The 26,682-nt window shown below is 46.3% G+C and overlaps 1 protein-coding gene and 1 long non-coding RNA gene across 6 annotated transcripts in view; one reads left to right on the forward strand and one right to left on the reverse strand.

The window, feature by feature from the left end:
* Window positions 1-26,682, reverse strand: part of EPHB1 (EPH receptor B1) — a 474,340-nt gene that overhangs the window by 66,078 nt on the left and 381,580 nt on the right. For all 5 annotated transcript variants that reach the window (XM_077865055.1, XM_077865054.1, XM_077865053.1 and 2 more), the window contains 4 exons: window positions 19,586-19,748; window positions 15,857-15,965; window positions 14,928-14,992; window positions 2,498-2,620 (listed from right to left, as the gene is read on the reverse strand). In XM_077865055.1, coding sequence (XP_077721181.1) covers window positions 2,498-2,620; window positions 14,928-14,992; window positions 15,857-15,965; window positions 19,586-19,748 — 460 coding nt within the window. The remainder of the gene's footprint in view (window positions 1-2,497; window positions 2,621-14,927; window positions 14,993-15,856; window positions 15,966-19,585; window positions 19,749-26,682) is intronic.
* Window positions 4,174-23,889, forward strand: LOC144293858 (uncharacterized). The gene is made up of 5 exons (XR_013361234.1): window positions 4,174-4,599; window positions 6,620-6,750; window positions 7,432-8,408; window positions 9,810-9,931; window positions 23,379-23,889. It is a non-coding gene; the product is annotated as an uncharacterized LOC144293858 (long non-coding RNA).

A 26,682-nucleotide genomic window follows, 5' to 3' on the forward strand; every position in this document is an offset into this window, starting at 1 on the left:
ATTGCTGTTTTGTCATCTCCAGAACCCCACATCCAGCATGTAGGAAGTATTCAATAAGGGCTTGTGGGGGGGGGGGGGTGTGGGGAGGAAGGTTACACAAGCAGGGGAAGGACAAATGGCTCTGAGTCTTCTTTTCCTTTGTCATTACCATCTGCAACCCAGTGTTTGCCCCCTGCTCCCAATTGGCCAGGAGGCTAAGAGCAGTATTGCCAATAACACTGTATAAATATTAACTTACAAAATTCTTTTCTTTTTAACTTGACCTTCACACCAGCTCTCTTTTAGCACAAAGTGAAGCCAGTCTCAGTGAGGTGGGGTGTGGGAGAAGCAGGAGTGGAGAGAGAGAGGAGAGAGAAAGAACTGGAGAGTGGGGATTGATTCCAGCTAGGAGTGTCTTCTGTTAAAAACTGCATCGCGTTACACATAGTGAATTAATATCCACAGGGATTAGCCCCAGAATTTCTGAATCATAAGGAGATGAGTGTCTGGTAGAGGGTGGTCAGCAGCGACCAGGCACAATCTTTACCCTGTGCTACTGGCCATCTTATAAACTGCTAAATGTATCGATCGCTCCCTACTACTGGGTGAGCCATGGACAGGACTGACCTTCTCTGAGCAAGATGCACAAACACAGTGGCAGCAACAAAGCTACACAAAAATGGAAAGTGAAGGATGGAGCAGGGCCATCGAATGTCCCTTTATAGGCATCTAGCAGTTGGTGAGCTCACCCCAAATTGTCACTCCCCGGCAGGGTCATAAAGTGAGAAGGCTCTTTACTCTTCTCCTGACAAAGGCGGGAGGGGGCTGATGTGCACTCTCTGGGGTGAAATGCAGTCCAGAACACATCGCTCTAAGCACATGACATAAATAACAACATTAAAATCACTAGCTCCATTACCACATGACATAACAACAATTAATAATGTGGGGAAACAGGGTGCAGGACTGGAAGCATGCCTCCCCAACACTCTTTCAAGTTCACTGGAGAAATCTGAGCCCCTACGAGTAATCCAATTTATCTGGTATCCAGCCTTCCAAGGCATGATCCTTAAATATGTCAGCATCTAAGGAGGAAGAGAAAATTATCTGCACAGAAGTGAAAGTCGTGGTTCAGTAACATATTTAATGAAAGTCAATGGGAAATATGTATAGATTCATGTGGATCAGATTATGGCCACCCGGCTGGAACTCCTCTGGGGGTGGGGAGAGGGGAGAGGTGTGTCCTGACAGGGACAGTTCTAGCAGCCACCACAGAGATGTTATGAGTGCGGAACTCTTTAAGAGAGAAACCAGAGCATGAAAATGGTGGCCCTAATGGGGCAAGCTTTCAAATGTGACTTCCAATTTCACAGATGGCTTTTTGACCCCTTAGTGCATTAAGAGACGCAGTGAATGGAAGGATAGTGGCTTTCCCCCTAAAGATAATATACGACGTGGCTGTCTATAAGACTTTGACTAAGCATATTTTATCGTGTTAAAACATTACAGGAAGAGGCAACTCCATGGATCTCCAAATATTGATATGAATAAAGCACTTCTGAACGCAGGAACTAAAACGAAGACGACATCATATGAATGAGGAAAGCTTGAACAATGGTTGATAAGAATTGAAGGAGGAGAAAGACAAAGAATGTCATAGAAGACAATAAAAGTAGGAAAGAGGACACAAACCAAACACAATTTTAAGAAGATTCAAAACAGGTAGCAGAGGAGACATAAAGAGACTACTTATGAAGTGATGATATTTTGGGATATCTTACTCATTAACATTAATAAGGCTGGGTCCATTGCCAAATTGACTCAACTACTGATCCATTAAGGAAAGATGAAAATTCTAGGTCAGTCTTTAGGTAGGATCTCCTGAGAGCATGTCAGGTAGTTAGCTCTCTGCTGGGCTGGGTTTCTATTCCAATGCAGTAAGATGGATGAAAGCACACATGTTTCTCAGAAGTGAAATCTGTCTTGGGTCACTGTCCATATCATAGTTCTTTTATAGGAAATACATTATGGGTTGGTTTTCTTCTGGAAACAGTGGTCCTTCTTCAATTGATTGTGATCTGTCTCTAAATACGTGTATGTAGGAAAAGGAGAACTGAAAGTTTGGGAAGAAATCTTGATCCAGAGCCATGGAGATATTATCAGTGAGTGAGACACTAAGTTTTCTAAAAATCTGTTTCTTTCAAAGTCTTCTCAGTTATGTACCGTGTATCTCTCTTTCTACCCACATTTGGTAGTCCATTTCCAGAGCTATGCCTGAATCTTGCAAAACTACCGCTGACTTCTCTGCAACACCAGTCAAGCTTGGTCACCATGATCAAGGTCCCCAAAAGATCCTAGACATACATTGTAGATGATTCAGACTCATCTTCTGGGGAGAAAGATGTTAAAAGCTCTTTTCCCAATGGGATGGCTTTTTATGCTGAAAGAGAGCACCTAGAATGGTGGGAAGAAGTTTGGACACCAAGAGAACAGAAACGAGGGGAGGGGAGAGCCATACCTGCTCCGATGACCTCTTCGATTTTCACAAAAGATACATCAATCTCCTTGGCAAACTCCCGGACAGCTTCGTTGGGGTCCTCATAAGTGAAGGGGTCAATGTAGATCTTCATCCCTGGGGAGCCTTATTAGAGGAGATAAGCAGGGTTAACATCCCAATGAGGACATGGTGCGGTAAGTCCTGGCTGCTGTCCCCAGCAGTAAGGGTATGGCCGGGCGGGTCCCCCCTGCACACCAGACTGCCTCTCTGTGCCTTGTTGGGTCTTCCTAGCTCCCTTCCCTCTGGGCCACACTAGCTTGGCTCTCTGTCCTCTACTTCTCCTCCATATTTTCTTCTCCCTTTGAGCTCTTGATGAAATGTGGAGCAGATTACTTATAAGTGACAGATCGGGACCAGTTCCCACACTGAGCGCTCACAGAAGGCAAAGAAACTGATTGATGCCAACCAAATGCATTAGCAGAAAAGTGGTGGTAAAATGGTAGGGTAGATATCAATATTTATCAACTTGACAACTTTTCTGAGTGGAGGCCACTGTTAAGGTTATAACTGACGGCTGTGGCCAAGGCTGCAAGAGGGATGAGGATGGATTAAAAAGAAGAAGAAGAAGAAGAAGAAGAAGAAGAAGAAGAAGAAGAAGAAGAAGAAGGAGAAGGAGAAGGAGAAATTGCTATTAGAAAAATCTCAAGTTAGAAGTGTCAAGACAGAATTACCAGAAGAGAAAACATGAAGGGAAAAGCTTAGAAAATACTCATGGAGAAAAGAGCAAAGTCTAGAGAAAAAAAATGAGGTGGAATGAAAGAAAAATGGTAATGAACACCCATGCCTTCAGACACACTGAAGTATGAAAAACGAATGAAATGGTGAATGAGAAATACAAAAAGGAATATAGACTTTGTCACTGATATTTACAGTGGCAAGATAAATAGGTGTGCATGGGGACAAAACAAGAGAATTGTCACTGCAGAAAAAATATATTCAAAAAAGTGGAGGAGAGAGGACACAAAAAAGGAAATGGAGCCCAAGAAGCAAATGGATTCACTGACGATGTAATTTTCAAAGTGTCTGATGTGTCATTAGGCAAAGTATAGACACTGTTTCCTCGGTGGTGGTGTGGTGGGCAGGAGAGGACTTTGCAAAGGAAACACACGGTGTAGCATGGCATCCTTGTGAAGAGGAGGCATTCGCCCTGCCTGCTGCTCCTGTCTGGTCGGTGAAAGAGTCAGGTCAGCAGGACAGGCAGGTCTGGAGAGGCCCATGTGCCAAGCACCCATGACTGGGACCCAAGTCTGAGGCAGTCTTCCAGGTTCCCCGAACACCACCCCTGCTCACCCCCACTGCGCCTCATCTTGCTGACTCCCAGCCCTGTCTATAACCAGGGTCTAGTTCTGACAGTTTTCATCCCCCCAAACTCTGAGGACCGACCCTACAGCTCCCCCCCCTCCCCCCACCCCGCCAAATTCATGTTGCTTTGGTCATAATTCAGGCAAGGATTAAAAGTACTAGAATACAATCCAGCGGGAGAAGGAAGATACAGAAAGAAGTGAAGGGGATTTTTTTTAAGTCAGAGAGAGAGCCAGGTCCCATGCCCCGAAGAACTACTCTTTCTGAAAGATAGTTCATTCTCAGTCAAGAAAACCCACTCTTAGCATGCTAGCCTGCTTGCTTGAGGATGGTCAACAGCATGCTGGAATGCTCCTTGGAAACTTGGGGATGACAACACTGACTTTGGAATCAGCTGACTGAGATTTGGACCAAGCAAACAGAGAGATCCTCACTTTATGAAGAATGTTCTAATCCCTGTGGAATGTGGCAGGGAGGGAAGAGAGAGGAAGAGACAGAGAGAGAGAGAGAGAGAGACAGAGGTGTTTCACTTTGCTAACAGTGGATTAAAAGGATAGTAGGGATGGAGGTCATCTCTTTTTTACTTGGTATGAAGAACAAGTGAAGAGCAAGAACGGTTGAAACCAGACTGAAGTGTCTAACGAAACCACGTCAGCAGCTCCAGGCAGCCATACTTTGGGCTCCACCAAAAGCGACCCTTGGGACAAGGTGATGAGAGCCAAGTGGCTTATCTGAAAGATGGCCCCGAGCAGTACCTGCAGGTGAGTGGGGAAGTGAGACTGGGCAAAAAAGTCTGCCTAGAAAAAGTGTGATCTCAAGCCACTTCCCACTGTGAGTAGCCGAAGCAGGCTTAAGTCCCCCGGGGAAAGCTCTGGGAGTTGGTGTGTGTGACCACATGCTTCAGAGCTGGCCTGCCCTGGGTGGAGGGAGCTCCAGTCTTACCACCCAAGTTCCCATCAGCCTCTGGTGGGGCAGCTGCACAGGTGAGCAGGGAGCCTCCGTGGCCAGAGAGAGCTTTGAGGCGAAGAAACACGGATGTGGCAGGTGGAAGTTGGCCAGCGTGAGCTGAAGGGGTGAGGGCAAGAGGTGAGGCAACAATAGAGCCCCTCAAAATGCCAAGCAGACAGCAGGTTAGTGTCAGCAACCTGTAACGTTCCCCGAATTCTGTACCATGCAGAGAGGGGAGGAGGCTGAGACCCAGATGCTGGGGCCAATAGGCGAGGACAGAACCCCAAAGCCTCTTACTAGCCTGGCATAACACAGCAAAGCCGCATCCATCTCTTAGAACAGGCTTCTCCTCTGCCAGTGGGGAAGCTAGCACCTCCCTCCCACGGCGACTATGATATTACAGAACATATTGCAAGTGACATACCCAGCACAGCGCCTGATGTTTTCGGGGAGGGCTCACACGCTGACGTACTCATGATGATTATCAGTAAATGGTTCTAGGAAGTGTTTGGGGAGGTAGGATGAGGAAGCAAAGTGGGGTGGCCAGTGGGGGAATGTAAGCCACTAAGAGTTATATTAGTTACTTTAAAAATAACCACCTTGTTATTTTAGATCAAGGGCTTTTAAACGATGTATGCTAAGCTGTCCTACAGGAACTCTTCCACAAAGACTAATTAAACAATCTAGAATGTGCAGTAATGAATGGTTTGCTAGTACAGACACATATAAGGATGAATGAGAAAGCATTCTGAGTTAATGAGCTTTACGGATAGTAGCCCCCCTCAGTTCTGGGAAGGACCTACTCCCAGAGGGGAACGGTCGGCTCATCTCCTGATGCTGCTGGTGTTCTTTCAAGTCAAGAATAGGCGACCAAGTGCACCGAGGTGGGAGAAAGTTCACACTTCAATGATGAGTGTGGTTTACTTACACGGACAGGTTTGCTACCTTGTTGACTTGTAGAATTAAGGAATGGGGGTGGAGGGGGCACGTGTGCAATGTCACGGCTGTTCTGAGACCAGGGTTCTGACTGTCAGTGAAGCCCTTCACAAAGCAGCAAGAGGGGGCCATACGGAAGAGCCTAGGAGGGCTGATGCAATGTGCTTCTGAAGTTCTGCATCTGTGCAACAGTAGGAATCATGACTTGTTTTCCCTGAAATTGAAGATACCTTTGTCACATGGAGGAAGGGAAACTGGAATCGAAAGTCTACCAAACGGCTTAGAATCAGTGCTTTTCTCCTGATGAGTAGGGTCCCGGCCTAACTCCTCCGGCTGGGGGCAGGGATCCGGGGCTCAAAATCAGGAAAGTGATTTGGCAAGAAGGGCGCCCCTGCATCTACCTCATCCCGGAATAACACAGCTCTCCACAACTCCCTCCTGCATTACCGCTCGGCTTTCTCAAGTCCCCGAAGATGATGAGAAAGAAAAAATGCCTTCAGCTAGGCGGAACAGGTCATTTGTCTTTTGGCTCATTTTGTGTTTCTGCATAAATCCTGCATCAGCCTGTTCCTGCTCCCACTTGCCAGTGAGCAGTTTTTAATTATCAGGAAAATGGTATTTAGTGCAATGAATCACCAGACAGTGAACAAGGAATTCAAGTCAGCTGCCGAGTCAGGCACAGCCAAACATTTGGAGACGGGGCTCAGAAATTGTTCTCAGATTATGAGTGTTGGGGAAATATTATCAGTGGTAGTAATAATAATATCAGATGCAATATAGCTCATAATATAAGGCATTTTAGAATGCTCTGTAGGGTGTTTCACATTATTATTATTGTTAATATTACATATTTATAATAGTTAACAGTTACCAATTGTTTTCTTATTTTTAACATAGGTTCCATACCTTTGGCACAAAAGTAGTATGTACGGATCTAAACATCTGATTGCTAGTGTCTTGAGAGAGAAAAAAGTCTTCAATTTTATAATCTTCTAATCCATTCATTTCTATAAACAACTCATTTGCAGGTATGTTTGTTCATTGACCCCAAAACCCACTTATGCTATGGCTGGGGAGGGGGTGCAGCCTGGACTGCCTCAAGCTCTAAAAGACCACAGTCCCAGGAAATTAGCCAAATCTTACCCATGAACCAAAGCTTTAGGCAGAGAAGTCTGGGGAGAAATGACTTAGCCACTATTCAGAGCTTTCTTGAGTGGCACAGAGCACTCCTGCAAGCAGAAGAAACTCCTGGCCATTGTTAGAGACCCTACACCAGTAGACTGGGGGCTCTCAAAAGCAAAGTGCCTGGGACAAATTCTGGGGATGCTGGCAGATGTGTAGAGAGTATCTGAAAAGTCAGTTAGCCCCGCTTGCAAGTGCCAGGATCTCAAGGCTGAGCAGAAGCAGGCTGGGCAAGTGCCAGTTCGAATTAGGGGGTGACCTATGAGGATTAATAGCTGAAGGAGAAGACTGAGTGCTCCTCTTCAACCCTCTCACACATGCAGAAAGTATGCTTTTCTGTGAGAAAAATCAGTGCTACAGACATCTTGGGTGTCCATGGAGAGCATGACAGCCTGGGAGGCTTCAGGGGTGCCAGGAAGAGCCTGATATCCTCCTGCTGGCTGAGGATTCCTAGAATGGCACAGTATGGCTCCGGAGAGGTAGTGATTTAGGTTGTTCCCCGTCACTGATATCTTGTGTCCCAGCAGGTCTGACGGAGACACATGGAAGAGGGAAGTGTGCTTCCTTGTGTCCCATTCCGGATCCAAGGCAGACTTTGTCATCTTTGTGACTCACCTAAATTTGGTCCAGATATCTAACCACAAGCAGGAAGCAATTCAGGGATCTACACATAAGATCCAATCCCTGGGAGGAACTTCATCCCCGACTCTGCCTCAGTACATAGATCACCCCTCATCTGTCTCAATGTTGACAGGACACTGTTCTAGTGACTACAGGAGCTATAGGAAAAGAAAAGCCCATGAGGTTCTTCAGATGACGAAGACCTGAAATACTTGGGGAATAGGGCTGGAGAGTCTAGAATCGAGAGCACACACCCGGAAATGAGCTATCAATGCTGCAGAAACCAGAGAAGGCAGAGGGCTATGGGTGTCAGTGTTCTAGGTCAGAATCATAGAAGGACAGATCCCATAGTCATGCACTGAAGAGGGAGAAGCCTGGAGTATCTAAGGCAAAGCTCAGAGAGAAGCCCACTCTTGTATGAACGAGGAGAGTGTGACCAGCCTCAAGGCAGTGGGAAGGCAGGACCAAGGTGGAAGAGCACTGATGTTCTAGTACGGGAGGGCCTTGATGACTAAACCAAAGGCACTAAGACTGATGCCATCAGACACACAGTGCTGGCAACTGTTGCATCAACAAATGAGAGATCCATCAGCCCCGAGAGCTAGGTGTTCCTTTTATTGGCAGGCTGCAGCCTTCACATGTATGTCGTGGGGAAGGGGCTGGAGGCTGACAAAACAGCTATGAGGTTGCCGTAGTAATTAAGGTGCAAGATGCAGGGTTTTCAACCAGAGCGCTGCAATGAGAACAACAGAAGAAGCAAGAGCAATTTCAAAGGGAGGATTGATAGCACTTGGTGAGCATTTAAAGACAAGGAATTGAAGAAAGACGAGAAGAATCCAAATCAATGCCAAGACTTCTGGAATAGAGTGGTACAATTTACCAGGTAATGGACTTTGGGAAAGAAAACACATTGTCTGGGGATCCCTGGGTGGCTCAGCAGTTTAGCACCTGCCTTTGGCCCAGGGCATGATCCTGGAGTCCCGGGACCGAGTCCTGCGTCGGGCTCCCTGCATGGAGGCTGCTTCTCCCTCTGCCTGTGGCTCTGCCTCTCTCTCTCTGTCTCTGTCTCTCTCTCTCTATCATGAATAAATAAATAAAATCTTAAAAAAAAAAGAAACCACATTGTCAGGGAATTTTGCACATGTGCTTTTACACCTTGAATACACAGGTGAGATATGCAAGTGCCTAGAAGTCAGTTGTAAAACTCAGAATGGAAACAGAGCTGGACATCTAAATCTCCAGTTGTGGATTTAGGAGGCATATCAGTGGTGGTTGAAGTTGTTGACCTGATAGGCAGTTTCCTGGAGTTAACCTACCAGGAAAGTTTGATGGAAACTAGAAACTATAGTCTGCTCCACCTGATTCTGAAGGCCAACATCGGGGCGATGGGCAGTTGTTTCTTTCAGGAAGGAGCAGAGGTCATGGGTGCCCAGTAAGGGTTTGAGGAAGAATCCAAGAGGGACACCCCCAGGAAGGCAGTGATTCAGTGGAAAAGCAGAGGATCCAAGCAGGATCTCCCTCCCTCCTTGTATTTGGCAGTTTCACCACATTTTAAAGTTTCTTTTTAAAACCACAGTGATTGCCTCATATGTGTCTCCAAGAGATGGAAAGTGGACCACAGGTTACTTGCTACTGAGGAAGGTACTTTAGGAAAAAGAGATTAACACCTCCTGCTTCTGGCATCAATGACTAGCACAGGCAGCTCTTTCCAGGCAAGGCCCACTGGTTCTGGGCCATCAAAGTGTCGTTGGGAACCCAAAGGCAACAGCCATAGAGTTGCTCATTAAATTTACTCGCCATTTAATAAGCACCCACTGAAAACTCCGCCCCCTTCTGTACCTGGGAGCCTTTTCTCCTTTCCTTATAAGCCCTCATGTATTCATGACCAGTTACTAATGTTCCTGTTACTTCCAGAAGAGGCAATGGATCCACCCGACCTTCACCCTGGTGCCCAAGGTGATTTCCAGTGGGTTGGCTGCTGGTCCTTTACAGCTCTGAAGTGCATCTACCACCCAGAGTCAGGAAAGCTGGGTGTGGAATCTTAGAGCGAGATGTGTTTCTGGGTCTAATCTAGTCCAATCTCCCACCTGGAGCAGCAGCCCGCTCCACAACATCCTTTACTGGCTGCTCTCTAGCCTGAGCTTGAATGCTTCCAAGAACAGAGAGCTTACTTCCCCAGAAAGCAGCCTGGCTCTGCGGTGGACAGCTCCAGTTTGGGTGGGTGGAGGGGGGCAGGGGAGTTCTATACTGAATCCAATGTCTGTCTACTCTGCTCTTTGACTAGATGGTTCCATTTAACCTCATGAAGCATGGCAGCACCATTTCCTTTCCTTTGCCATAAAAGCATCATGCTTGATCCCTGCCTGTGTTTCCCCAGCGCCGTACGGGTATTTCCAAGACTCTAAGGTAAGAGACCAAGAGTTGGCACTTTCCACAGGCAGGCTGTTTGTCAATAATGCTCTTCTTGAAATGGGGTCCTCAGAACCAAGGACATCACTGGAGGTGTGTTTTTACTAGCACAGAGGACAGCGTGTCTGTGTATCATCTCTTCTGATTCAGGAACCGGAGTCAGACAGATGTGAGTTTAAATCCTTGTTTTGCAAATCATTGATTCCAAGATTCTGGACAGGTTATCTATCCCCTCTGAGGCTGTTTTTTTTTTTTTTTTTTTTTCACATGCAAAATCTACCTCATGGGACAGTTATGAGAATTAAATGAGTGAATAGAGGTAAAGTGTTTAACACAGTAAGTACTCAAAACTGGACATTATTTTTACTCTTGTTTTGCATCAGTAACAGTGCTTGGCTTTTCACTCTGCTATATATCACTTATATTAAGCATGTGGTAAACTAAATACCTACACATTTTCACACAAACGAATAGCAAGTCAGGTCTCCTCCTTTCTGTGTTGCTTTATTTTAGTTTTAACCTAAACACTAGATTCTAGATTTATCCCTCTAACATTTCATGTTGCAGATTTCAAATTAGCATTCAAAGCTGTTGGATAGTTCTGAATTTTGATTGTTTTATATGGTGTTAGTTATGCTCTCCAACTGTTACCTACAAACTTGATAAGCATCCCTAGGCTTGCTTGCACCTGACTCATGAATTTAAAAAAACAATCAAATGAACAAGAGATTGAATCGGACATGGACTAGAATAAAGCTAGTGACTTCCTTCTTGGCTGACAGAGTCACTAACCTACTTTCGTTGGGTATGAAGACAAGCTCTGTACTTACTTTACACCACTTTCCCTAAGAGATCATCAAATATTTTTGCCAAAATAAAAATTCACTACATCTTCAATTCCTCTTGAAATTACTAAAGATATAACCCTAGTAAATGAGATGAGGTCTTCATTCTTTTTTCTTAAGAAGCCACTGTGGTTCCCAATGATCACTGAATTCAGTTGTAAATGCCCAGTACCCACATGCTTTGGTCTCTATAAGCATTTGGCCCGGATCAAGCTCACACCCCTGTTCTGTAATCTCAGTGCTCTGTCCTCTTGCCCTAGGTGGAAATTAGAGCTTTTGCCGGTCCTTGGGCACGTGCCCTATTTATTTTTGCTTTTCTCGAGGCTTAAGAATAAATGTGTCATTGTATCTGCAGTTGCCTGCAACACGGAGGTGATTGTGATAGGTTTGCTTTCTGAAAGCCTTTGACCTCTTACCAAGCTCTTTTCTTCCTCTCTCCCCACCCCTCCCCACTTCACCCAACTCAGAAATCAGTGAGGCATCAGGTGTGTAGTTACATAAGCCCCATAAATGCCCAGTAGCATTTCCCAAATGCAGAATTGACTAGAACTTTTCTAAGATAGATTCCCAAGCCTACCCTGGCCTACCTGGATCATCCTGTCCAGGCAATTTTTAGTCAGCCAGAGAGCACCTTCTGAGATCTGGCTCACAGAAATCATGAGAACACACCATCTGTCTGCCTCTCCTTGGACACGGGAAAACCACGGTCCCACCCACCTTGAACATGAACCATAGGCTTCCAGGCTCTTCATCCAAGCATCTAGCATCACATTCAGCAGATCCTCTTCCCAACTTGCCTTTCCTCTAATCTCTCTCACCCAAATTCAGCCTCCCCTTTCTGTGCTTATTCACATGCTCCAAGCTCAGCGGAGGGAGCATAACTCAGTGCCCCAGCAAGCACACTGTTCTCAAACTGAACATCTTTTCCATATCTGGATGGGCTAGAGAAGGTATTCCATCTGGAAAGATTTCTGTTATTTCTCCTTTAGCTTTTGTATCAGCTTGAAAGGACGGTCTGGGAGTGCAGGGACCACCGGGCCTCTCTATGGTACCCTAGTGCCTGCCCACGGGGAAGAGAGGTGGGGCTGCTGTGGGCTTCCCATCACTTCCCAGGCAGGAAGTCCTCAGACTGCAGTTGCTGGCCACGTGTATGTAGACACACTCAGATTAGACATAACTGACCTTTCCACCTTCTAAAGTGGGAAACAGGGTTGGAGGACTGATAAACCACCAACCAGGACCGCAGGGATTAGTCCTTACCCTATCCTCACCAGCTCCTGATCACCTGGCACCTTGAGTCTCTGCAATATGGTAAGAGAGAGAATGGACTCTGTAGCCAGACTTAGATAGTGTGCCATCTACCTCTGCCACCTAGGAGCCCTATGACTCCTGCCCTATTAATGCCTGCCTCTTAAGTGGTTGTCAGGGTTGGATGAGTCTAAGTGAGCTAACAGAAGAAAGTTCCCAATTCATGGCACAGAGTAGGCTTTCTATAACTAAATATTCCTACTCCTTCCCCGTCTTGGGCCAGACACGTCCTCCATCAGAGCCAGCAGTTTTCTCTTCTGTTACAAGTGTGCTGAGCCTTCCCCCAGCTCTAAAAGCCTCTCAACTGTGATTCTCCAACAGTAAGAGCTTTGGTCAGAGTGATGGATGTGCTTGGGAGAAAAAGCACTAATGCAGTTCAGTGCATGAGACTAGGAGTTTAGGGAACTGGGTTGCAAAGAGGAGCCAGAACTGTTATGGACAGGGGTAAGGGCACTTATAAAAGGGGAGCTGAATTAAAAAGAAGACAGCCTTCTAAAGCAGCCAAGGGAGTGAACTCTGTGTGGCACAGTGTCCAGTCTGAGGGGTAGGGATGCGACTGTGCAGCTTATCATGGATGGCACCGTGGACTCAGCTGTCCACACTGGCTGCAGCAGGACACCATTACTGCAGACTGGGGATTGGTTTCTCTGTGCACCCTAACAACCATGGACACCTCCTTCTGTTGGCCTTAGGGATAGCAGAGTTCCCCAGAAGGGGCTCGGGTGTTGTGGAAGCATATCTCTGTGTACGTGGGTGCCACGTGGTGGGCCAGCAGAGCGGCACCCCTCCAGAGCAGGAGGATGGCCAGATCTCAGGGTGATGTGGTCCAAAGGACACCAAGCTGCACCTGGACTGGATTCTTGATGCCTGCTGTACCCTGCCCAAGAAGTGACAAGGCTTAGCTTGCCTGCCATTTGACAAGGGGAGCTCCTTCTTAGGGCACCCCATTCTCACCCTAGGGCATCTCTAGTCTCCAAAATGGCATTTCTCCTCTTGAACACAATTTTGCATCCTCTGCATTCCAGCTGACATGGCCATCTCAAATGTTTCGTCAAAAGAGGTCACCCAGATGCCACATCTGAAATGGACTTCACCATGGGTCTTCATATGGCCAGGTGTCAGCCCGAAGTAGGGGGTGGGTAGGGGCAATGTCCGAGTCCTGAGGCAGAGGCAGGGAAGCAGGCAGATGGAGAAAACCCTTCAGGTAATTCAGATGCTTGGTGGAGGGGGAATCTTCACTTGAGAATCAGAGAAAAATCAAAGTCTTTATTTTTTAGTTGGGGAAGTTAAGGCACTGCCTGGAAGGGCAAATGCACAGGTTAAAATAAGTTAAACACATCTGTAGATTTTGCAGAAAGGCACAGAGTCAGGACACAGGAAAAGAGAAGGAACACAGTAAGGTTTCCCCTGTGAAACCAGTTACAACTGGTTAAAATGAAGGCCCAGGGGGGCCTGGACAGGCAAAGCAAGAAAAGTAAATGGGACTCAGTGTTGCAGGAACTCTGCCTGTAGCCCTAGAAGGGGTCCATTCTCCCAATCCCCCAGCCTGTTTGTGCTGCTGATTGGAGCCTGCCCCAGACCCCTGGTAGGGCGTGTCAGGGCATCTGAGCCCACACTGAGCCCCCACCTCCCTCCCAGTAATAACTGCCTGTAACAGCAGCCAGCCACCAGGGGCTCCATCCTCTACAAAGCCTTGGCAGTTTCTTGGTCTTGGGTTGAAAGCCCCCAGAGAGCAAAGCCATTTCTACAGAGTGACCTTGGTACAGTCCCAGCCAGCGCTGGCCATGCTACTAGCTACCTGGGGTGGAGCTGCTGGGTGAAGGTCCTGGCCTCACTTTCCTGCCTTGGGGAACCTTGGAGAAGGGAGGATTTGGGTCCGAGAGAAATTTTGCCTTTGAGCCCATTTTCACTCCAGGAACTACCCACTGAAGGCATGCTGAGGGTTTGTGTGTGTCCAGGAGGTCTGTTTTTCATGCTTACTGCTGAGTGAACAGGAAGAAAGGGGCTGGCATTGCACCGGGGGATTTAGGTGAGAAGAGGTTTACAGAAGAAGCCTGTGACAGAGCATAGCGCAAGGTGCTGGCACAGATTTCTGAGGGCATCAGAGGAATTCAAAAGGAGTTACTTAGAAAGAGAACATGTCCCAAGGATCTAAGCTTTCTGGAAGTGAGAGGTGGCCCAACTGACCTAGGGGGACTTTTTACAGATCCTGCCATGTAATGACACAGATAGAAGAATAATTCTGACATAGGACTTTACATTGTACGTTGGTGAGGAGAAATTTTAGCCACAAAAGTATTACATATAGGTTTTTTAAAAAGAGATGGGTAGGATAATGAGTGAGAAAAACTTTTCAAGGTACTGCTTAAAAGAAAACACTTGGGAGATATCCCAACACTCTGGCCTCTTGGGCTCTGCTATCTTTTTAATTCCTACATTCATGTTCTCTGGCTTATCTGTGAATTTGGTTAACACATTCCCCAGCCGCTCAATTGGATAAGATAAGGCAAAAGATGTTAATAGAGAACCTTCCATCTTTTCCCACTGAGTCTGATTTCAGGATTCATTGACTTGCTAAACCCAATCTTTTCCCTGCATTCTGTGTCCTATATGGGCTTATCAATGTGGAAGATAATCTACTCGCCAGGCGCCCAACGAGTGCCCACAATGGGCAGACTTCAGAGGGGCAGGCAGCCCGTGGCCCATGGGAACCTGCAGAGAGAAGCCACTGCTGGGGCACCGGGGGCTGGAAGGGGTTCTGTCGTCAGGACCAGCCAGCCTGGCTCTAAGGAGCACTCCAAGTACTCACCTACTCCGCCAGGTGTGTGCTTTCTACTCACCTCGGCCGGTGCTGTAATGCTGGAGCTTATCGCTGTACACGGCCTCTTTGCTGTACGCTCGTTTCCTGCAGATGCAAGCAAGAGGAGCTCTTTCAGCTGGGGTGCAAGCTCACTGCTCTGCTCCAGGGAGCTCCACCCAGCTCCCCTGTCCTGATGGGGACCCACTCAGGCATCTCCTGGGGCTGGGAACTGGGCAGCTCTCACGTTAACATTTAGCTCCTGGCCTGCTTCCTGGCTTGACCACCACTGTAGGCAGCCGGGTCTGCTTTCAAGTCAAGGTCTTTCAGAGACCAGGCAGGGCCGTGGATCCCCATCAGGGTTGCGGGCAGAGCGCTAAGGACACCTGTCAGCATGCTGACTGCACCATGGAACAGCTCTGGAGAAGCGAGCTACACTGCTTTCTGCAGCAGAATCTGGGCTAACCCCCAAAGGCAGTAGCAACAGTATTAAAAATTCACAAGGCCTCAGGGCCTGCCCTTCTGCAGAACTTGGAGTTCCTGTCTTTCTCCGAGGCTCCCCTCCTACCTGCCTGCCTTGTGTCCTCTACCGAGGGCCTTGGCCCCCTAACCAGAGGATGGGCTGTGGTATAGGCTATGATGAACCAGTGGATCAAATGCAATTTGAGAACTGTCACTCTGATAGTGAGGGAGAATAAAATGAGATTGGAAGATGGATGCTGTTTACTCATAGCCTTGCCCAACTCTTACGGGGGATTTTATCTTAGGCACAGAGAAAACACATAATCTGGCAAATTCTAGGCTGCCCGTGGATTGAGACAGAGGGGATGACCGTGAGCTTGGCAGCACGTCTGTGAATAGTTAGGCCCCATCTACTGTGTGTGGCCTGGGAGGGGCCTGTAAGCAGATAGGAGCTTCTTGGACCTGGGGCAGTGGGAGAGGAAGTGCTGGGAGCGGAAGCGGAAGGCCTACCTGCTACAGACGATGGAGATGGCCACCAATGACACTACAAACACCACCCCGGCTGCCGCCGAGCCAGCAATCAGGGGCAGCTGCTCCCGCAGCTCGGACTTGTAGTCATCTAGGTGAGAAAGAGCCATTAGAGTCCTTCCTGTGTGCCCTTTGCATACTGCTGGGACTCAATGCATGACACCAAAGACACTATAAATAAATATATATGTATATGTGGAGTATGGCTTCTATGCTACAGAGTCAGAAGCCCAACTAAAACAAAGAGGGAGCTTCAAATCACAAATAAAAAAAAAAAACTAAAGCCAAATGACAGCAACAATAAAAATGAAACAGCAGCGACAGAGAAAAGCTCAGAATTAAATGCTGATGACATCTGTCCCCACGGCAGAGGTGACTCCATATTACAGCCCTCATTTGGAAGGTCTTTCAAAGGACTGTCAGTCATGCTAAGGATGATCTAAGAGGGAAGACTGAAAACCACTGTGGAAGTATCTCCTGAAACACAAAGGTATTGAAGCCCAGCAGAGTGCACAGATTTCACCAGGCAGATATTTACAGAGTCTCTGCGGCTGGGCAGTCCTGTGCCAGGTGCTGCGGGGGATGAAGAAACAGTGGGGAAATGGCCCACTCAAGAACAGGATTGAGGCCTCTGTCAAGGTTAAGACCATGGTGTGTGACTCAGGAGGACGGGAAGCCCCTGAGTCACAGAGGACACCAGAGCTCGCCCAAAGTCTGGTTTTTGTGTGTGTGTGTGAGCCCTGTGCTCTTGGACAAAGAACAAAGTCTTTAGTCCATCTGACTCTCAGACTCTTTTCTGCTAAAAAAAAAAAAAAAAAAAGGCAATAACAAAGTAATCAAATTATTGTGGGGCACATTTCATAATGTCTGTACTGTCAGGGGGACCCCAAATACTGACACTCTTCCTTAATCCATAGAAACAACTTGGCCCGGCTGGCACAATAATAATTATGGTTATTCTTTCACCTGGTGTTCAGGACTGAGGCATATAGAGGTCAAGCTTTATATGTTCTATTACAATAAGGGTTGCCAAATACAGTAAATAAAAATACAGCTGACCAGTTAAGTTTGACTCTTAGATAAACAATGAATAATCTTTTAGTATAAGTATGCCCCCAAACATTGCACGGGAGATACTTGGACTAAAATGTTGTTGGCTTTATCTGAAATTCAAATTTATTTGGCTGTCCTCTATTTGGCCACCCTAAAGGCAATAAATAGCTCTTGAAGTGAAGTTTCCCATGTCCTGCATCAGAATCACCCGAGCCCAATGATTAAACAGGACTATTTCCAGGCCCCTCCTCAGATCTACTGAGTCAGAACCTCTGAGCAAAGAACTTCTGCGTGTTTACCAAGTACTCCAGGTGATTCTCATGCTCCTCAAAGTTTAAGAACCACTCTTCAACTCTGTGGGTGGAGAAAGTGACTTCCAAAGACAAGGATGTTATTCTCGAAGCCAACCACTCCACAGACATCGATTTAAAGATGGAAGGTTTCCCTCAGCTGAGAGCTTTCTGTAACACGTATGTTAAAAAAAAAAAAAAAAAAAAAAGAATTTGGCAAAAAAAAAAAAAAAAAAATTCAAGGAACCACAGCAAAGAGTCCATAAAAACATCTTTATACCTTAAAAACTTCATAAAGCAATGTGACCTCCAGTCTTTAAAATTGATTTCTAGAGAGTGAGAAGCTTCAAGAACCAACACCCTTATCTTCAGAAGTATCTTCTTCCGCTCACAGAGTAGAAGGATGATTCTCAAACTCCGGGGAGCGTAAGAATCACCTGGACTGTTTGATAAATATATAGATACCATACTTTATGGATGGGTTAAAACAACAGCAGCTAAGACCAATGTAGGCACACTATAGCTAACAGCAGCTCAGGACCAGGGTGGCTCTGTGCTATGTGGTGGTCACCTGCCCAAGGCGTGGTCTTTGACTCTGGGTGGAATCCCACAGGTCCTCCTTGCTCCACTGACCCTTTCACTAGTCAACCTTCAGATTCACCTTTGTGCTGAAGACAAGGCCCAAAGCCTCAGTGAGTATAATTATTACCCATGTGTGAACCTCAGTCATTAAAATAAATACTCCTGAATTTGGCCACTTACCAAAACTCTCTTACATCTAGTCCCTCTTGGGTTTATAAAACTTAACTGCCAAATGTAAAAGGAATAGTCTTCTTGGGGGAAATTTGTTACTTCTTGATTTGTCTAGCAGAATTGCCAAGAGACCAGTGCTCAGAGCATTCTGAGTTTTGGGTTTTTAATCCTGTGTACTTCCTGATGCCTAAGTGCCCATAAATCCAGATAGTAAGTGAGGTGCAAAGAGGGGACAGGAGACAGCTGCGTTCTTTTCATACCAGCAGCATTATTAATCTGAATAAACTGGCTTGCCTTTCCATCCCGTCTCAGCATCCTCAAAATAATTGTGAAGATTCACCTAAAAAAATTCAAAATAGGTTGCAAACTCCAATCCTACAGGGGTCAGACAGCTCGCATGCAAGCATCTGGGTACAAATCACTGAGAAGGGGCAGGCATCCCACAGGGGCAGCCACCTATTAGCTCAGGGGAAGAGCCCTCACACCAGAATGCCCACCAGCATTGGCTTCTTTGCAATTTTTCACAAGAAAACGCACATTATGGTTTTCACATGAGATCATCTAATTTTTAAAATATTTTGGGTGATTTTTTAAATTATTAAAAAATTATTATGTGAGTCAGCATAAAACCCTGAGTCCTATCACGTGCCTCGTCAGAGAGTATGGGCCTAAAATAAAATGTTCTGTAAAAGCTGACTGTTTTGCACATAATGCAAGTAATAAGTGAAAAATTAAAGGCTTTCAGTTGAGGAGGTTGAAAATAGACTGGTGTTTGGAAAACTATCAGGCAAGAGCTCACAAATGAATAAATAAAAGAGGTAGATAGTCAACCCATAAACAAAAGCATGCACCATGGTAAGTGGGTGGCTAAGGGAAAAGAGTGAGTGAACACACAGGCAGGTACCCCATGCTCAATGCTCAGGCTGCAGGGAAATCAGATTTTCATCACCATTCATAAAGGTCATTCTCGGAGGACTGACTGGGAGAGATCGTTATAATAGGGAACTAACAAAGCCCAAAGGTGGAAGTATTTGGGGTGACAGGCTTACTGACTTTGGGGATGGCTTGGAAGGTAGCCTCTGTTACCTCTGATGACACATGAACAGGACCTACTAGAGTCACATGTGAAGCTGCTCCAAATAAGCTGAGATACTGGGTACAAGGGACTGCTGCACCTCAAATTTTGCTCCTGTGTTTCCTTCCTGGAGACCTTGGCTCGTGCCGTTAGGCTGTGAGCTCAGCTCCCTGTCCCCCAGTAGAGAGGGGGTGAAGTGGGAGTGAAGGGAAAATAGTGGAGGCACCCAGGTCCTGATCCAGAGGCAAGAGGGCACATGACTCCCGAGGTATGTGTGGGTCTCACTGCAGTGACCTCCCTGCATGTGGTGCAGAGACCCTTCGAAGGCAAATCCATGAGATGTTAGGAGAGAAACGGGCCAGACTTCAGACGGATGCCCTGCCTTATGAATCACACAAGTGCACACAGCCCCACCGGAGGTAAGGGAATGGCACTGGAATCCAGGGAAGGTTGGCATTTGGGCTGCGAGGGTAGCTTCTCGGGGCTTCTTTCCCTCCCCCAAGTGCTGGCCTAGTACCAGTTCACTGGCCCGCCTCTTACCATCCGTCAGTGTCTGGAAGCACATCTTGCCACTGAACTTGCCATAGCCGGCCACAGTGCGGGCACGCACTTGGACCACGTACACCATGCCTGGCCGTAGGCCATCGATCCGCGCTGTATTGGTCTGGCTCCTGGCCATGGAGGAGTTGAACTCATTGTGCTCCTGAAAAAGAGCAAGAACAGTGTGCAGCCTGCTCCTGAGTGCTGCATCCCTACCTGCTCCTCCCTGGAGCACCGGGGCCCCACCAGTTAGAAGCCGTCATCAGCCCCAGACCCTCCCTCTGAATGGGGGATGGTCTGGCCTGGGCCAAGGGAATGAAAGGAATCAGCTCTGTGTCATGAGGTGGCGGTGTTCTAAAAAGAAGGCTCTGAGCAAATGGCTGGGCTCTCAGGGAGGCTCACTGTCATTCCTAGCTCCTTCCCCACCACAGGGTTCATTGCTAGAATAACAGAGCACGTGCAGCTTTGCAAAATCCTGTCAGGTCTCTGAGGTCAGTGGAAGCAAACTGGACATTTGCCCTTTGTCTTGCTCCTCCTGAGGCCTCCTCTTTTCTCTCCTCACTCCTCATCACGGCTGTTCTAGATCACCCCTTAAGCTTCCTCAAGTCCGAGTCCTTAGCTGAGTGACCTAGTGTCCACTCTGCTGCAGAGCCAGAGGCCATTCTGCACTACTTGGCTTACCTGCTCTGCCTTCGCTTTGGCCTGTCTAGGTTGTCACCTCCAGTTCCCTCTCCACCAGCATTTGGGGGTATATCCCTGATCCCTGGAGAGCAAGCCCTGTCCCTTCTCACCTATTCAAGGGGTCAGTTCCCTACCCCTGTCACTTTTGTCCAGACCCTTCCACCCTGTCTCCCACAGTCCCTATTATTGACACATGACTGTCCTCTGGCATGCACAGATTTTGCTCATGTTTCTCATCCTTCTGACTCCTCTACCCTTGGTGGGTGCCCTTCAAGGGTGCTTTCTCTTTGCTGCTGATTGTTTTGCTGAAAACTTTGGGTTGTGCCTAGACTTTTGTAGATTCCCATTTTTTTCTGCTACTCCCCCCACCACACTAAATCATCTAAACTTATTTTCTTAAAAAAAAAAAAAGAAAAAGAAAAACTATTACCAGATAAAAACAAAACTCCTAAATCTATGTTTATAGGCCCTGTAGAAAGAAGCAATTCTAATTTCACATCCCCCAAATAGCCTCTTCACTGTTCCTCTAGGAACCATACCCCCAGCCCCAGGGCCTTTGCTTAGTCTGCTTTCTCAGTCTAAAATTCTTCTCTCCAGTATTCCTCTGCACCCTGCAGATTCCCTATGCCCACACTTCTAAGGCCTCCTCTTCCAGGAAGGCTTCCCATGGATTCTCTTCATTGCTCTCCGTCATTACACACCAGCCGGGGCTCTGGTCATTTGCATGCGCACATCTGAGAGATTATGGGTTATCTCCAAGTGTGCAGGGACAAAAGTTTTGAGTCTGGGCCTGTCCCTGTCCGGAACACGAATCTTGGAGCAAAATGGGGATGTTGGTGAAAATGGAGAGCTTGGGTCACTGAGAGGGAAGCCCCTAAGTCCAATGTGCAGATCTGAGGTTCTGTGATGAGTTCTAGGCACAATGGTTTGAGAAGTATGGTGACACATGAGGGGAAAACTGCTGGCAAGACGTGTAAACCACATCCTCAGACAAGCGACAAAAGTTTGGGGAGTTGAGCCAGGACAAAAGAATACAGTGGAATGATTTTTTTTTTAAATGCCATTGTTTTAAAACATGTAAATGTCTCAAAGGTGACCTGATGTGTATTTACTCAATCATGTGGCCAGGCAGCCACATTTATGACACACTATCGCATGCTGGGTGCTACACAGGGGCTGCAGGGACTGAGACATGGCCCCTCTCCTTGGGGACACAAAATCTTGTGGGACTGACCAGCAAATGAACAGACGCTGACAGCAGTGTTGACAGAGTGACTTGTCAGAAGACAGCTTAAGGGGCCATGGGGGAGCAGAGGGTTCCCCTAACTCAGGCTGATAAGGAGATTGGGAGGGTGACATGAGTTGAGTCATGACAGGTGAAAGAAACTGGCCACGTAGAAAAAGGTGAAGAGTGAGAACTGACTAGAACATGTGAAAGCAAGGCCTAAAGAGATTCAGAAGCCTGCAAGCAATTGAGCCTATCTGGAGTGTGGCGACACATGGGGTGGTGACAAATGCTTCGGAAGCAGTTTAAAGGACCACAGGCTGGAGGCCAGTTTGAATAGACAGTTGAAGGTTACATGCCCGTCCTCATGGAGGGGCTATCCACCGGCTTCCAGGAACGACTGCTGGGGAAGGACTGCCCATGCATCATTTGATATATTTAAAAAGAAGGAGGATTCCCCCCAACCCCTACCCCCAATCAGAAATCCAGCAGAAAGACAGTTGGCCACTACAGAAGCAATATCATCCAGAACTTTGGTCATTACTATCTTGACACACTGGAGATCTGAGACTGAAACTATAAAAATCACCTCATCACCTTGCAAATTAGGATAAAATCCTATTGCTACAAAATCTGGATAGCAAGTAGCTGTCTGGATTCTCTGGTTTTATCAGAATCTGTGGAATTAGGCACTGCTTGAAAGAAGTAAAACATTGACCCGGCAGTTCTTTTACTGAAAACTGCCTTTTGGTATTTGGATTGTGAGGACAAAAACATTAACCCATAATCACTTTATAGCCCACATATTCTTTAAGAAGTTCAGTGATTAAAATGAGTATTAGTCGTTCTTCCCTTCAAAACCATTAATCAACTTCAGACAAATGAGTGAGAGTGAAGAGCACGGTTTCTTGCTTTTCTTTCTTTTTCTTTCTTTCTTCTTCCTTCCTTTCTTTCTTTCTTTCTTTCTTTCTTTCTTTCTTTCTTTCTTTCTTTCTTTCTTCCTTCCTTCCTTCCTTCCTTCCTTCCTTCCTTCCTTCCTTCCTTCTTTCTTTTTTCTCATGATTGATTTTATAAGCATGTGAGAGGTACGAGACTGTAGCTGTTGAGGGCAGAGACCATAGCTCCCATCCCCAACATGTAGCACAGGGCTGGCACCAAACCGCCTGGGTGCTCCACGATTCGGTGCTAAATGAATGAATAAACACCACACTTCAGACCAGTTATTTGAACCAATCGATCGAGCACAAGATATTGCCAAGGCCTGAAAGAGTTTCTAGGAGAAAATGATCCTAAAATTTGAAGGGTAGAAATTCCCAAGGCCTAAACCAGCCCATTCTGGCCCAGACAGTTATTATGAAGAGCTAGTAAACGTCTAAACGCTTAATCATTACGACAGCTGAGAGCAGATGTAGATGCTCCTCCCATGGTTTGCCTACAAGCGCTGACACCAGGAGTGAAAAGTGCTACAAGACAGTAAACAAGAGAGAATGATGAATGGAAGCATATTAAAATGGGAAGGAGATGAACATAGAGAGGCTTTGGGAGTGTCATCAGCTCGATGGCATCTGAGCTCTCTATTAATGAGCTGTTGGAGGAGGCGAAAGCCTCATTGATTCTATTCGTAAGACCTGAAATGGAAAGGTGTTCTAAGCACAAACTGAGAGAGTGATGTGAGGTAGGGGATCCAGGGAGAGTTTTCAGGGGTTAGAAAACCATGGTCCATGGCCAGTTACCGGTTTTTGTAAATAAAGTTTTATTGGAACCCAGTCACGCCCACCTTCTGATATATTGTGTATGGCTGTTTTTCTTCTATAAAGGCAAGTTGAGTAGTTGGGACAGAGACTATATGGCCACAAACTTAAATATTTCCTGTCTGGTCTTTTACAGAAAATCTCTGCTGACTCCTGGCTTAGAAGAAGTGGCACACAATGGAGGAATAGTGCTTTTGATTCTTTGGATTGAATCCAGGATATCTTCCAGGCTGAGTTCTACTGTGTTTGCATCTTCTAAAGACAGGATTCGCTGGCCTTGTGGAGCAGGCAGGCGGATCATTCCGCTTATAAGCATTTGGATTTAAAAATGAAGATGCACTCTCTTATTTCAGAGGCCCCATTAATTTTGAGATGCTCAGCATGGGCATGATTGTAATCCAGTTGCACACTGAGCTCAGAAGATTGCGCCACTGAAATATAGTAAAAATGTCCGTACTTCTGGTCCTTTGTGGTCATGGGTAAGTCATTTGACCTTTCTGTGACTTAGTGCCATCATCTATAAATTGGTTATACCAGGCTTTCAAGTATCTTTCATTTCTTTTAAGGATCAGAGCTAATGTATCTGTGAATATCTGCCACATAATAGATACTCAATATATGATGAATTATTATCATTGTGGTTATTTCAAAATACCCTCATAGGGTAATGTCTTTTTCTTTATTTGTATTAGGAATGGTCCAGGCAATGTAACAGATCTTACAGTCAAGCACTTTATAAGTGAAGTGTAGAGCTGCATAGTAACATACTGAACGGTAACCAGTGCTTGGGCAAAGAATCTTCTGTGTTCCCAAGGAAAGCATTCTATCCTCTGGAGTGAGGACAATAATATGCTTCACTGAGGTGTGGAAGCTGCCTCGGGCATTGAGCTGCTGTGCATGTGTGTCTGTTAATAATTAGTATAAATTACTGAGGAGTAGGGACGTGGTCTGAAATGGGGGAATAAGCTTCCTTCATAGCATCAGAAGTTAAAGTTAATTACAGTGTTTCAAAGGAGGAGGTCTTCATGTAAAGGGAAAAGTAGCAGAGGAGCTGGGGTGTGGACTGGGGAGCAAGGAGTCCAGGGACATAGGCAGGAGTCTGTTCCAAAGCCCACCGCCTATGCTGGGGTGGATGCCCTCTGCCCGGCAGATGAAGTAGAAAGCAGGTGGCTCCCATATACTTAGCCCCTCTCCAGCCCTGTCACTTGCTGTAGGTAAAGAACCCAGGCTGTAGACTCACTTCCTAGCTGCGTGGTTGTGGGCAAGTTTTGTTTTGTTTTGAACTTCGTACATTGGTTCCTTGCCCCACAGCTATGATATGAATATTGACCAGGCTGGGTAGTGAGGAGAAAAATAGAAAATATTTTTAAAGCTCCTGGCACCCAGTAGGGGCATATGAGGGAAAAATTACTATTATTTTCCTGAGATGAGCTTCTAAGGCTCAAGTTCAAGTGTATGGGGGAAGTGGCTCCATTGGAATCTTATTGGTGATTCCGATATTGCATCATATACTGGCCACAGGTGATACTCTACTGAACTCTCAGGTCAACTTGGATGATGAAATGAGACTGTGTGGACAATCGTTTGACACATGTGGTCCAAAATGTGGTAGAAAGCCAACATTTACAGTACTAGCTGATAAAAAATATCCCACAAACAAGGACCCCAAATTCAAAGCTTACTGGATATAATGGTTGCTTATAAATCCAGATGGTTTAAATAACCCCCAATTCGTTGAATTATCTGAATCTACAAAGCCCAATGTTCTCTAGATAGAGTAGAATGCTCCCTAATCCTCACCTTGCTTCTAGGTTTGGCTATAAGGGCCAAAGAGTATACCTCCTTACAGGCTGGATTGCTGATCCATCTGGCCCTCCACTTTCAGGGGGGTAAACTGTTCGCATTTTATAAGTGTGAAAACTGACCTAGAGTGGCTAAGTAATTTGACCATGGCCACATGGCTGGTTAGCTACAGAGGGCACTGGAAACTAGGGCCCTGCTTCCCAAGGTGGTCACATTCAACATGCTCACTCTTCAACATTACCTCCACGCCGGAGGGATGGAGAGCTCCATCCCTGATGCTCTTCCTATTTCCACTGCCCCACTGGATGATTCCGTCAGGCTCAGCGCCTTCATAGCATTTACAGACTGACAACTCCCAGATGGACTTATCCAACCTGGTCCTCTTTCCTGAACTCCAGACATGGACATCTAGCTGCCTGTTCTATTTGGCCATCTCAGAAGTGTTTTAGACATCGAGCTGAGCTTCTGTCCCTTCCCTTACCCCAAGTAAGCTCTAGCACAGCAAGCCTCCTACTAAGTCAATGATGGCTAGGGACATTCTCCTATTGGGGCAGGACCAAACCCTCCCACATCTGAGGTCCAACCTGCTAGAAATCCTGCTGCTCTGTCTTTAGTTTCTGTATCTAGAATTTACTGTCTTCCTGGCCCTCTCCCATTCCCATCAAGCCACCATCATTCTCATTCTATTGTAATCTAGTAGGCCTGTTTTTAATGGAACAGCTGAATGATCCTCTAAAAATGTAAGTCAGATTTTGTCTCTCCTCTGCTCCTAACCCTGCTACAGATCCTCGTCTCACTCAGTGGGAAAGCTGCAGTTCTAAGGTCCAGCATGATCACCTCTCCTGGTTACCTCTCTCACCTTCTACTACTTTCCCATTGCTTGTACCCCTCTAGTCATGCTGGTCTTTTTCCGGCTCCTAGAGTCACCAGTCATGACCTTGCCTCCGGGCCTTTGCACAGGCAGTTGCCTCTCTCTCCCCTGCTTCACAATAACCTCACTTCTTTCAAGTCTTTACTTGGAACCTACCTACTCCAAGAGGCTTACCTTTACCATTCTATTTAATTCTGCAACCTGCTCCTCGCCCAAACCTGACCCTCCTGATCCCATTTACCATGCTCTGCTTTTTCTGTTTCCCTTTGCATTATTCATTTTCTAACATACTATATGACCTCCCTATTTATTATGTTCATTTTCTGTCTCCTTCTGTTAGAAAGTAAGGCCCATGAGGGCAGGAATCTTTGTGTAGATTATTAATATATCCTAGACTAGTACCTGCCAAATAGCAGGCACTCAATAAATACTTGCTGAACAAATCAATGAATCTGGTGTTTTTACAAAAAATGTGTTGGGTCAGTATTTTCCTGGGATTTTGCAAATGCTATAGTTTAACATGTGCTTCCCCCACAGAGACCAAGGAAATCAACCCCACAGGGCACCTTCTCCCTTCTCTTGGCAGCAAGTACCCTGCTGCCGGCCCCAGGAACAGTTGCTAAAGAACAGTCCGTAGATAATATACAAATTTCTATTTCTCTTAATTTCCATCTCATCCTTTAAAATTTCCATTTACATGTTTTTAAGCTCAACAAATAGATTAGTGCAGTAGTACTAGCATATGATTTATAAATAAACTTATAGT

This window comes from Canis aureus, chromosome 22 (genome assembly GCF_053574225.1).
Source record: "Canis aureus isolate CA01 chromosome 22, VMU_Caureus_v.1.0, whole genome shotgun sequence".
Lineage (NCBI taxonomy): Eukaryota > Metazoa > Chordata > Mammalia > Carnivora > Canidae > Canis > Canis aureus.